The sequence below is a fragment of the Centroberyx affinis genome, unplaced genomic scaffold (genome assembly GCF_046629955.1).
Source record: "Centroberyx affinis isolate AG114_WGS23_722 - 3 ecotype Tasmania unplaced genomic scaffold, CSIRO-AGI_Caff_v1 ptg000338l_1, whole genome shotgun sequence".
Classification (NCBI taxonomy): Eukaryota; Metazoa; Chordata; class Actinopteri; order Beryciformes; family Berycidae; genus Centroberyx; species Centroberyx affinis.
In genome coordinates this window covers 240,381-252,472 of record NW_027279013.1, presented here as the reverse complement: position 1 = coordinate 252,472, position 12,092 = coordinate 240,381, and the positions used below count along the sequence as shown (strand labels likewise).

The following is a 12,092-nucleotide window of genomic DNA, read 5'->3' as shown; positions in this document are numbered from 1 at the left end:
CGCTTTGGCGACTTTACACAGCTTTGCAAAAAAAAAAAAAAAAAAAAAAAGTCATTTCGGCTGCTGCTCGGATAAGGAAACGGGGGGGGGGGGACGGAGCGGATCATATTGGCCCTGTTTAGAGCTTGTTGTAGTTGGCCTCGTTTCTCTAAAGCCCTTAAAGCTCAAGCCATAAAAAGGAGGTTTATTGGACCGCCACATCAGATGTGAATAGAGTACTGTGTGACCTATACAGGTCACAGGACCCACTAGTGATTAGGACTTTCTAGGAAGAACTTTGACCTTAACAGAATAATATCCTCGATTCATACTCTCTACTCACTCTACTGTAGTCTGTTCATTCCTCTATGGTACTTCTGCATGTCTGCAATCAATAAGCTGATGCCTCTCAGCTGTACTACCAGAGCCACCCTCAGCTTTCACTACTTTTACTTCACTACTCTGCTGCTGAACTTTGATTAAATCTGCTCTAATTCAGCTATCTGCTTACTAGTATAATCAACTGTCCCCTTTTCTGTCTTTTTCTTCTTTTACTCCCTTAACACCCTATTTCCCCTCTTTGCCTTCCTTAACCCCCATTACTCTCACTCCCCTTCTTTTCCACCTGTTCTATCTCTTTCTTTCTCTTGTCTCTTTTTTTCCTTCTCAGGCCTCCCACTCTTCCTCCCCCTCTTCCTCCTCCTCTTCTTCTCTCTCCTGCCACCTCCAGCCGTCTGTAGCGGCCATGGAGGAGGCGGGCTCTGGGCTGGGCCTCAGCATGTCCGTCTCTAACTCCTACCTGATTGGCCAGGCATCTTTGACCACACCCACGGTGAGTCCCCCCCCCCCACCCCTTCATCTCCACCCCAGTGTGGCCCGGGACTGGTCCAGGGGTGGCCTGACCTGTGTGTGCTGTGTATGTGGTACTGTGTGTTCATCTGCCCCGGCCTTTTTGAGTCCCGGTCATCCTTGAAGGGGTTGGTGGTTTGGTTGCTGTGTGGTCCTTAATTTTATTCATCCACTCATCCTGTGTGTGCATTTGTTTTGACAGTGTGAATTTGTTGTTTTGTTGTGTTTTTGGCTAAGACATTGGAAATGATATGATTAGTGTGTGCTTATCTGTGACTGTGTGGTCATGAGTGTGTGCAGTGACTTGCTGTGGTCATGTACAGCCTCTGGCTAGCCAAGATGTGTGTCCATGTGTCGCGCTGAAGCATTTCTCAAGATATATCGTGAAGGGTGAATCTTTAACCCACTCGCCACTTTTCATTTTGCCTCAGAGATGCAGTCAGTCAGTTGAGTGTCTGGAACAAATGAATTACACACAAGAGCAGGTCATTCAAATATCACCGGAGACTGGCAAGCCTCAGGTAGGAGTTTAGAAATAACAGAATATCCCTTTGTTGGTCTAGCTGTGGAAATTTCAGCCAAAAACAGGTTCCTGTTAATGAATTAGCTTGTGGTTAATGAACACCATCTTTCACGTATTCCAATCGTAACATAGTTAGGGCTGTGATCCCCTGACCTTTTAGTGGACCTTTCTGTGTGTGACTGTGATTTGGTCAGGGTTTGGGGGTTTGACCCACGGTGACCCCATGGTGTGTATGTGTGTGTGTGTGGGGGGGGACGCTAGGAGACAGTGTGGATCTCCCTCAGGATCTCCAGAGGAATGCAGCACCAGATGGACCTGATGGAAAACACATTCCATCTTCTTCCTCCTTCTCTTTTCTCCTCCTCTTGTCTGCTTCATCCTCTGGTGTCGCTCACTGTCCACACTCGCCACTTTTTCTTGCTCCTATCCCTCTAGTCTCCCCCCCCCTACACCTCCACACCTCCCGTCTGTCTGTAGCAGTGGAATGTTTGCATTCCTGAACTCCTCGGGGCACGGTGTTTTGAGGCGATGTCATGGGAGAAGTAAGGCTCGCAGGGAAAGACGAGGTGGGGGCTTTGCATGTGTTAGGTGGAAAGAGAAGGAAATATTCTGTTGTTCATTTTAATGTGGAAATATTTCTGCCCTCGTGTGTGTTGCTGCTGTCAAAGACGCAGTATTTTCTCATTTTGTCAGGATTTTTTAGACTACCACTAGGAAAGAATGGGGGAAATGTTTGGCCTTTATTTCCAATGGATCCTCTTTCTATGTGTGTGTGAGTGTGCAGGCAGTGTTTATCAGTGATCTGTGTGTGTGCTGTTCTGTGCTGGTATGCTGAAACAGGGCTGGTATGTACAACATGTTAAAGCAGGTTGCAACTACCGCCCTACTGACAGGCCCACCTGTCCAACATGACCACACACACCCACACACACTCGTGCTCTTTGCCAAGAACATGGCTTGTCCATACGCATGTGTACACACACACACTTTAAGGCTACAGCTTCTATTGAGAATGATAGTGGCTTCGATACCGGCTTATCTCCCTGTGTTTCTGTGTTAAATATGTCTGTCTTGTCATGTTCCATGTTATCTCTCAGGAGATAAATGGTGTTTCTGTTGCCACCGGTTGCGGTTGTGTTGCATTTTTTGGGTGAATGTATGTGTGCAGTGCATATCATGTTCGGGCACATCATCACCATAGTCCAGCCTTAATGGAGGTGTTGGAGAATGAGGTGAACTCTTTCTTTTTTCCTTCCTATTGTTCAGCTTCTGTTTCTATCTGCTCTCTCTTCACCTCTCTGATCCCTTAGCCCTGTCCTTTATTTTTCCTGCTTTCATTCTTTCCACCAATCACAGAGCTTGGACCAGGTTGCCTTGACCAATGCCACCATTCTGGATGGCAGCGGGGGCGGGCCCAACGGTTCCCTGGCTGGCTCACTGGGCTCTGTGGCTGTCTGTCTTCCCTCTGAGTCTTCTCTCACTGACTCTCTCCACACCTCAGCGGTGAGCTCACAATATGGAGAGACAGAAGGACAGATGTTGGAAGCAAAAGCGGGACACCTTGTCAGAATAGATAAGGAAAGACTAAAACATCTCTCCAAAGATAGATAATAAAATGACCTCTTCCTGTAGCAGATCTGAATTAGATTACAGCAGTGTATCGGTGTTCAGACGATAACATAGTGACTCATTCACTTACTGGCATCTTGTTGTCATTATCACTGCCCACAAACTGTCTGCTGTCTGATTATTGGTCTTAAAAGAAACCTAGTAGAGCATCTTGTACTGCATGTTCTTTTTGCCAGTAAATACTATCTATTACCTTTACAAAAGATGCACACCAGTGCCACCTAGTGGTCCTGATGATACTGAGCTGGGAGGCACACCGCTCACTGTAGCAACACTAGACCTTGGCTAGCTGCTATCTGTCCTTAGCCACACTTTGATACTTGACGTCTATCCCACCCTTAGCAAACACTCTGTGCCCCTCTCCGCTCCCTTATGCCGTGGTTTGTGTCCCTCCTGTTTTCCCGTAGAGCGAGAGCGCGAATGACGAGGGCGGGGAGGGGGAGTACGTGAACCTGTACTCATCCAGCCAGGCCAATGGGGAGCTGCCTCTCTCCCTCAGAGTAAGTAGCTGACCGCCAAGGTTTAAAGGTCGATTCCATTCACATCTCCCATCACTTCAGGATATGAATCAGTTGAAACGCAGCGGAGGGTCCGAAATGAAAAGTCTGCTCGAGACTGACAGCTGTTATCGCTCGTGCCGTCGAGAAGTGGGAACCAGCAGCACTTATTGATTCATCTCTTGAATTGATCGAGCTGAAATGGAATTCGAGTGGAGCCAAACCTGACTGAGCATGCCTTGAGATTCACGGGCCTGCCTGTGAGGGACTCATGTGCTGTGATGGTGTCCGTCCATATGTTGTTCTGATTGCCTGGCTGGTGATTACTGTCCCTGACTGTGCTTCAACTGTAACTAGCATTTAACCTTGTTCTGATCTAACACCTGACATGTTGCTGCTCCAAAAGGGATTCTCAATGGTTCACTGGTTTTCAATTTTCCAATAACATTCCCCATAACAGCTTTTGAGCCCCTGTGCATGTGTGACTGTGTGTGTGTGTGTGTGTGTGTGTGTGTGTGTGTGTGTGGTTGTGTCAAAATTCCTTCGTGCCATGTGACTTTGGGTTTGATTTTAGGCATGTGAGGGTGTGGTACGGTGCAGTGCTGTGATTGAGTGAGTGAGAGAGGGACGAAAAGAGACAGTGAATGGGTGATGGTCGTTGCAATTTACATTTGGTGCAGTGTCGGTGTGTGTGATTTCTACCTTCTGGATAGAGTGTGTGTGTCTTTAATTCTGTAATGGGTCTGTTCTGTTTGGGTTTTTTCCTTGCTCACACTGAGGAAAAGCTGCATTTTACCCAGTGGCCTTTCAAATCTAATCCTAGTTAACAGTAATAGGAGTAATGTCCTCTGTAAACAGTATTTGAAGCATCCATCTTTCTCTCCACCAAATGTGTTGCATGAGGTCTTGGTGGTTCATATGATCTCATCAGTAGCCTTCTGTCATTGCATGGAACCATTCTCCGACGACATTGACCGAGGTTTCATGCAGCCTGCGGATGCTGATATTACTTTTCGCTTCCTCGACTAGGAGACAATCACGGCTGACGATGTGCTTCAAGACCCCGCCCCTCAGATGCCCTCCTCCAATAGCAAAGAGGCTCTGGACAAGGAAAGGTAAGGGCCACCGTGAGGGTCATCAAATACAAGTGATACCAGATAACAAGCCATTTGAGATCTTGTAGTAAATGCCATTGGTGCTGCAGAAGGTTGTGTGAGTGTTTTGTGAATATCTGTGCTGATGATGGTGGTCGTGTGTTTTTAGGAGGCAGAAGTCAACAGAGTCGGCTGGGAGCGATGAGGAGGAGGTGGACGAGCTCTCCCTCATAGACCACAAGGAGATCATGAGCAGAATAACACTAAAACAAGAAGTAAGACAACTGCCATTATGGAACGCTAACATGCAAAGTGCATTTTGTAACGTTACACAAAGCTCAGGCTTTAGTTTACTGTGAGTCACTCTGAGCTGCACCAGTCGTAGCCATTGCTGCCCTCTGGAGTCGAGCTTCAGAAATTGCAGAGCTAAAAAAAATATCTCCCCCCTCTTTCTTTTTTCTGTTTGGTGCAGTCTGATAGACAGATGTGTGTGTGATTATGTGCAAATGCTGGTCTTCACTCTGCAAGGTTAGGGGCAGAGGGACAGCAGCGATTTAAAAACAAAACAAGATAGGGAGAGATCAAAAGAAAAAGGAGAGGAGATTCATGGCCGCTGGTGACATTTACAGCTGTAATAGAGGATGTGTTGAAGTGCTCTGGTGGTGCTATCATCATACACTGGTCTCTCTTTTTCTCTGTCATCAGTGGAGCTGGTGCAGGACAGGGAGAGGTGGGGGCCATTCAGAGGGGGGGGTAGGCAGGGGAGGGGAGGAGGACAGAAAGGCGCAAGCTACATTTTGGGCTAGACTGCATTCCTGCCTTAATCCTCATCAACTCTATCTAACCATCTATCTCTTTCTCTTCCTCTATCTCTGTCCAACTGTTCATCTCTCCCACCTCCCTCCATCTCTTTCTCTCTCTCTCATTCATTTTCTGTGATTCTCTGTGCCTCGCCTGCTCTCTCTCTCTCTCTCTCTCCCTCCCTCTCTCCCTCTCTCCCTCTCTCTCTCTCTCTCTCTCTCTCTCTCTCTCTCTCTCTCTCTCTCTCTCTCTCTCTCTCTCTCTCTCTCTCTCTCTCTCTCTCTCTCTCTCTCTCTCTCTCTCTCTTTCCCAGAATGACGATGGCCCTGACGTTCGTGCTGGATCAGGAGATATTCTGTTAGTCCACGCCACAGAAACAGACCGCAAAGGTACAGTACAGGACACATTATGACTCAGGCTCACCCACATTTAGCATGTATGTTACTGTGCTTCTGGGTCACTGGCACTGCCTCATTTTGCTCTGCAATCATTCTATATTTAACACTGTGATTGATTTTTTTGGCAAAGTGTGATTCTGTAGTTTGACTGATGTGCGATTACTTTTTAGTCTCGTCTTATCTGAGTACTTGGATCAATTTAGAATTGCCTTAATCTGTTTTTGGTTTAGTTATTTGCTGTGTGTCAGTCTGGGTGTGTAGCATTCCTTTCTGACTGTATTTCATGATGTGTTTTCAACTTCAGCTGAATAATTGAGGACTTGTGCTGAATGTCAACTGAAATATGCTGTTCTTTTCCCTTTTTGCTTGACAGATCTTGTTTTGTACTGTGAAGCCTTTCTGACTACATATAGGACATTTATAACCCCTGAGGACCTCATTAAGAAGCTACACTACAGATATCCTTTTCAAACCACTCAACATGTCACTCAGCTTAATTACTATTTTGTTGACAGAAAACTGTTTTTCCTGCAGTTTATTTATTGCATAGTGATTTTTGTAAGCCTTAATTTACCCAGGAAAGACTTGCTGATCCTGTATGCTCTGAGTAATGCCCTGCTTCACAAACATTCGTAGCTGGGAACTCCCCACTACACCTACAGTCTTCCACTGACGGCTACTGAGCAACTCCACAGGAGCTTTTGGGGATTATGTGCCTTGCTCAATGGCACTTCAGTGGCAGTTATTTAAGAGAGGGGAGAGAGTGTCTCAATCATATTTCCCTCCCAGATTTTCTCAGCTGGGATCCAAACTGTGACTGTCCAGTCACAAACTTGCTCCTCTGACCTTAAGTCTATGTCTGCCCCATGAATTATTGTCTAACACAGTAAGAATGATGTTTGCAATATATTGGCTAAAGATTGATGCTGAAACTTTGAAACTGTCTCCATCACTAAGTGAACCACATGCTATGTCCATGCTATGTTCATGTTTTCTGAACTGGAGTCCATCCTATAAAAGAATTGAGGGGAAGTTAATTCTTTGTTGACAAAAAAGCTTTGTTGACAAAAAATGATATGACAACAACCTTGACTGGAAGATATTGTTCAAATATTGCTTAGCCCAAAATGAAGTATGAGTGTGTATTTTGCATGCTAGAGTTTAACTTTATTTGAATGTTATACCTTCTCAAAAATTGTGTGTGAAAAGACCCAAAATAATTCTTAATTTCTTATTTTGTAGTATAACAAAATTTGCTAAAAGAGGAGTGATGAAACTTTTAAACTTTACAGTATTGTAAAATGCAGATCTAGGTGTGTTGTCATTCTCCTTGACCACAGAGCACATATACTAGGTTCTGCCACAGTCCGGATACCTTCAAAAAGCGAGTCAGCAAAAACACATTCTTTGTGCTGGTTCGTGTGGTGGATGAGCTGTGGTGAGTACGACTCAACGTTTCTGTCCTTAATCTAGAGCAGAGCTTTTCAGAGTGTGAGGCACACCTCCTCAGGGGGGCACAAGACAGTAGTAGATGTGGAGTGTAATGGAGGAATACGTTTTCTGGCAGTGAACAAATGAATACATGCTGTTTGTCATGTAATTTATTGGAAAAATGGCTAATGCTGACATTTTAAATAGGCCTATTCTTTCCCTTGTTGAAACAAAACCCATTATTTTGCTTTTACATCCAAGCAAAGTTTGTTGTGAAATGTTTTTCAAAAGTCTATTTGTTTGATAAAGCAACAGTGGTATTTTAGCATCTGGAGAACATAGGGGATGCTTGTTAATAATTTGATAAAATCAAATGTATCCTAACTCACTCTGGTCTGTTTAAGCGAGCTGAGTAGCCCGCTGTGAAATAGGCTATGTAATCTCCCATGGAGATATTTAAATCTGTCCATTGACCTCTTGTGATTGGCCAAATTTAAAGGTTTTCAAGACCAGCACAGGTGGCAGAGGGCTGTAGTAGCGGCTAACCTAAGTGTCAAAAATATGATGAAACATATAGTGCGATTTTGACTGCATCTGATGGGATCTGCCAATACTCAATGACCACAATGTTTCTACTAAGGTGCTGACTAATAACACCTCAATACCTGGCAGACTGCACGTAAACTTACTTTCATGAATGATTAATTGATGCTGACGGAAAATTATGAGGCAAGGTTGTTTGGTTGTTTTTCATTTTTGCATTTGTGAAAAGGAATACTTAATTTACTTTAGTACATATTGACAGTGTCAATAATGTACATTTTAAAAATAAAGTTTCATCTTCCCTATGTAATAAAAAGCTGTGTAAAATAGTAGCCTATAGCTAATAAGCATCATGTGCCAAGTGAAGAACCATCCTGTAATGGGATTCACAGTTATATACTATTTCTGTATCTGAAATGGTTCTTGTATTTGTGAATAACTACCAAGGCTCTGATCTGTGATGCCATCCATCAAAAGACCACCTGAAGCTAGACCACTGACAATGAATTGGAGTCTGTTTATTTTGGAACTATTTTGAGAAAAGCCAAGCTTTTGAGCAAAACAGGTTTTACTCATAACTAGAAAACATGCCCATATCCCTGCAAAATCACCCTGGTCTCTATGTTCCAAGGACAAAGCCAGTTTCCTATTTAATGTGAATGGAGCTGTTCCAGATTTGCCTCTCGATTGCATCAAGAGATTGTTGCTTCACTAGTTTCTAGCTTTTGAAGAGAGTCTTTCTTGAACACACATCCACTCAATTATCCAAGATCACAGGAATAGCATTTATGAATCCAATTTTAATGTTTTTTTCTCTTTTAATGGACATTTTATGGTAATGAGCATGCATCAAGGACTGAGTTAACTCCTTAGTTTCTTTCCTCTTTCTGCTCCATCCCAAAACGTTTATTCCTCCCTCCTGTCATTCCCCTCCCCACCAGCCTGGTGGAGTTGACAGAAGACATCCTGAAACAGCTGATGGACCTGGTCTTCAGGCTGGTGTGTAACGGCGAGCTCAGCCTGGCCCGCGTTCTCCGCAAGAACATCCTGGACAAGGTGGAGCAGAAGAAGCTGCTGCGCTACACCAACTCCCTGAAGCCACTCGCTGCCCGTGGCGTCTCTGCCAGGTACTGTGGGGGTCATGGGTCACTTCTCCCTGAGCTCCTCCTGTGAGGCTTTTGTTGATGGTACAGTAGAGCAATACTACTGTTAGGGTTCAGTTTCCCCACACACTGTAAACGCTGAGGGAGAGTTTTCATGTTAAAACAAGTGTCGGCTTATTGATACGATAACAGACACAGATGCCTTAGAGGTATAAGTTGTTGGAGCTTCTCTTGGGCCTTTAAATTCTCAGTGACTGATTAAAAAAATATTGATTTATTTATTGCCTAGTAGACTGGCCATCGGAAACCACAAGGCCACAGCCATTCCCCGATGTAGAATTAGTCTGCTGATGAAGACATCATCTAATGCTGTGTGTGTGTACATGTTGTGTCACCGCAGGCCTGGAACTCTCCACGACTTCCGCAGTCATGAGATCGCCGATCAGCTTACTCTTCTTGATGCAGAACTCTTCTACAAAATCGAGGTACGGTGGCTCCCAGAGAGCCCGGCTTCTGTGTGATTGTGTTGGTTATTAATCCTCCACATTGTTTGTTTGGCATGTTGTTGAATGTAGGCTTTGCCTGGAGGAATGGAGGCTTTGACATGGAGCTCCACAGAGCCGGCCCTGACTTGTTCCTCTCTCTCCCTTTCTTCCTTCAGATTCCTGAGGTGCTGCTTTGGGCCAAGGAGCAGAATGAGGAGAAGAGTCCCAACCTGACTCAGTTCACAGAGCACTTTAACAATATGAGCTATTGGTAAGACCCTCCATGTATAATGCCCTCTGATCTCATCAGGGGCTCTAATGTACATCTCACATTACCCCTTTAATTGTTGCCATTACCCTCCCATTAGTCAGACATTAGACCAGCTTGGTATTACTGGCCTCCCACTCATGCATCTTTCTCACACAACCGCATATAACTATATTCCTCTTTACCCTGTAGGGTGCGCTCTTTGATAATTCAACAGGAGAAAGCCCAGGACCGAGAGAAGCTGCTTCTCAAGTTCATCAAGATCATGAAGGTTAGTTAGCTCACACGTACAAATACTTAACACCATATAGCTTGCTTGCTGTGTGTTGCTATAACATTTATATCAATTTCTTATTGTAGCACTTAAGAAAGTTGAATAACTTCAACTCCTACTTGGCAATACTGTCCGCCTTGGACTCGGCCCCCATCCGGAGACTGGAGTGGCAGAAACAGACCTCAGAGGTGAGACTGGCTGACAGCAGTCATCAGGTTAAGATTAGTGGAGTTACATACAGACCTGCATGTAAAAATAAAGAGTGAGAGATGCCTTGTGCCCAGGAATGTAGAGGTTGAGACCCCCTCCTATTGGTTCTCTTCTCAGGGATTGGAGGAATATTGCACATTGATTGACAGCTCCTCGTCCTTCAGAGCATACAGAGCTGCTCTGGCTGAGGTGGAGCCTCCATGCATCCCATACCTGTAAGTGAACGGATGTGTTGTGTGTCCAGATTCATGCGTCTTGTGCTGAAGCACAACTTGATAGAATGTCATAATTTATTTTCTCTCTTAATGCTCCTCCTCCCAGGGGTCTCATTCTCCAGGACCTGACCTTTGTCCACCTGGGGAACCCTGACCTCATCGACGGGAAGGTCAATTTCTCCAAACGTTGGCAGCAGTTCAACATTCTGGACAGCATGCGGCGCTTCCAGCAAGTGTAAGTTCACTGGGTCTGCTGAAAAGATGCATGTAGTCACTATATATTGTTTAATAGAAGACTGTAGACATAAATCATAGAGTAGTTATCAAAATTGATTTACCAATCGAAATATATCGATAACTGATGCCTACGTTGTTTTTCATGCAATTTTAACAGCTTAAAACAACGCTGTGGTCTCCTCACTGGCAGTTTCTCTCTTTCCTCACTAATGAATTATTGCAGTAATCAAGCCTTGATCTCTCTTCATCTTTCAGGCATTATGAGCTGAAGCGCAACGACGACATTGTGTCCTTCTTCAACGACTTCAGTGACCACCTGGCGGAGGAGGCCCTGTGGGAGCTCTCCCTGAAGATCAAACCCAGGAACATCACCAGGCGCAAGACGGACCGCGAGGAGAAAACCTAGGGCCTGCGGGCCTCTGCCCCGAGGCTCAGCGACTGACCTCCAACTGTGCTTCATGACACTAACTCCACTTTACTACAGACTGAGAAAGACAGATGGAAACTATCTGCTGGAGCTAACGGGAGACTCATTGTGGCGACTACAGAACAAACTACAGTAGACTGAGGAGTGGCCGAGGTTTACAAGGAGCTCTGCTGCTCTGGGAGATTTTTAATTGGGATTACAGTGGCTCTGGCGTTTGACAGGGAGAGATTCAGTGACTATGGTGAGACAGGAGGAAGCCTGGTGCCAAGGAGGAGTGAAGACGCTATCACACAGAGCTGACAGGGAGACGCTAAGGAAATAACCAAAGTCTGCTCCCTGGGCTCTCTGTTTTAGAGTGGAGCTGTTGTGTGTGTGTGAGATTGAGGTGAATGGTCCATTACTCCCCGAGATGCTCCTTCCTCTTCCTTTATGTACGTGCCATTTATTGGTCATCTTCTACACCCCGCCCCTCCCCGACTCTTTGAGTTCCCCCTCGATTAGCAGAACCTCCTCAATGGTCCAGAGCAGCCTGCCATGAACTGTGATGTCAAAACGCCAGCTGCACTTAGAGAGACTGCTGGGGATGCGAGGGGATTTGAACTCGAGGAGAGGATGACCATTAGGGACTGGAACCGATGAGTTTGTTTTGAAACATTTTGTGTAAGAATCATGTATGGTTATGAAATGTATTATATACAGTGCTCCTTTTGTTCTTAAAAAGGATGTTTATGCTAATGAGAAGAGCTTAGCTTCTCCCAAGTGCCATACATATGTGCACTAAAAAAAGCAAGCAAAAACACAAAAAGAGAATTACTAAAGATGCTGTGATCTATGTATGTCATACTGAATCATTGTGTGCCATGTTCAAGTATAGAGAACCATCAGGCAATCAGAATCATGTCCCAGTCATGTCAGTGTGCAAGAGTGTTTGTGTGTGACTGAAGTCCTTGGTGACTTGTGTGTTTGTCATTCCATAATGTGCTGTAGTAAATCATTTTGATTCCTCTTTGGGATAATTGTCAAAACCAACACATCACACTGTGCTCTCAAACTCCAATAAAACAGCTCTGTTTCTATACATACTGTATTGGTCAGAAGCTTCATTTTCTTCCCCAGGATTCAAATATAA

At 44.8% G+C, this 12,092-nt stretch overlaps 1 protein-coding gene across 4 annotated transcripts in view; it reads left to right on the top strand.

Moving 5' to 3' along the window:
* Positions 1-12,041, top strand: part of rapgef1b (Rap guanine nucleotide exchange factor (GEF) 1b) — a 49,768-nt gene extending 37,727 nt beyond the window's left edge. For 2 of the 4 annotated variants that reach the window (XM_071515312.1, XM_071515310.1), the window contains exons 11-24: positions 3,388-3,480; positions 4,507-4,592; positions 4,741-4,846; positions 5,686-5,761; positions 6,144-6,232; positions 7,120-7,208; positions 8,686-8,871; positions 9,248-9,332; positions 9,509-9,603; positions 9,793-9,871; positions 9,961-10,062; positions 10,202-10,299; positions 10,406-10,534; positions 10,792-12,041. In XM_071515312.1, the coding sequence (XP_071371413.1) occupies positions 3,388-3,480; positions 4,507-4,592; positions 4,741-4,846; positions 5,686-5,761; positions 6,144-6,232; positions 7,120-7,208; positions 8,686-8,871; positions 9,248-9,332; positions 9,509-9,603; positions 9,793-9,871; positions 9,961-10,062; positions 10,202-10,299; positions 10,406-10,534; positions 10,792-10,942 (1,464 nt within the window). In that variant the 3' untranslated portion in view covers positions 10,943-12,041. Of the gene's footprint in view, positions 1-649; positions 812-2,707; positions 2,855-3,387; positions 3,481-4,506; positions 4,593-4,740; positions 4,847-5,685; positions 5,762-6,143; positions 6,233-7,115; positions 7,209-8,685; positions 8,872-9,247; positions 9,333-9,508; positions 9,604-9,792; positions 9,872-9,960; positions 10,063-10,201; positions 10,300-10,405; positions 10,535-10,791 lie in introns of all 4 variants that reach the window. The other 2 variants (XM_071515309.1, XM_071515313.1) reach the window with 2 other exon arrangements.
* The last annotated feature ends 51 nt before the right edge of the window (positions 12,042-12,092 follow it).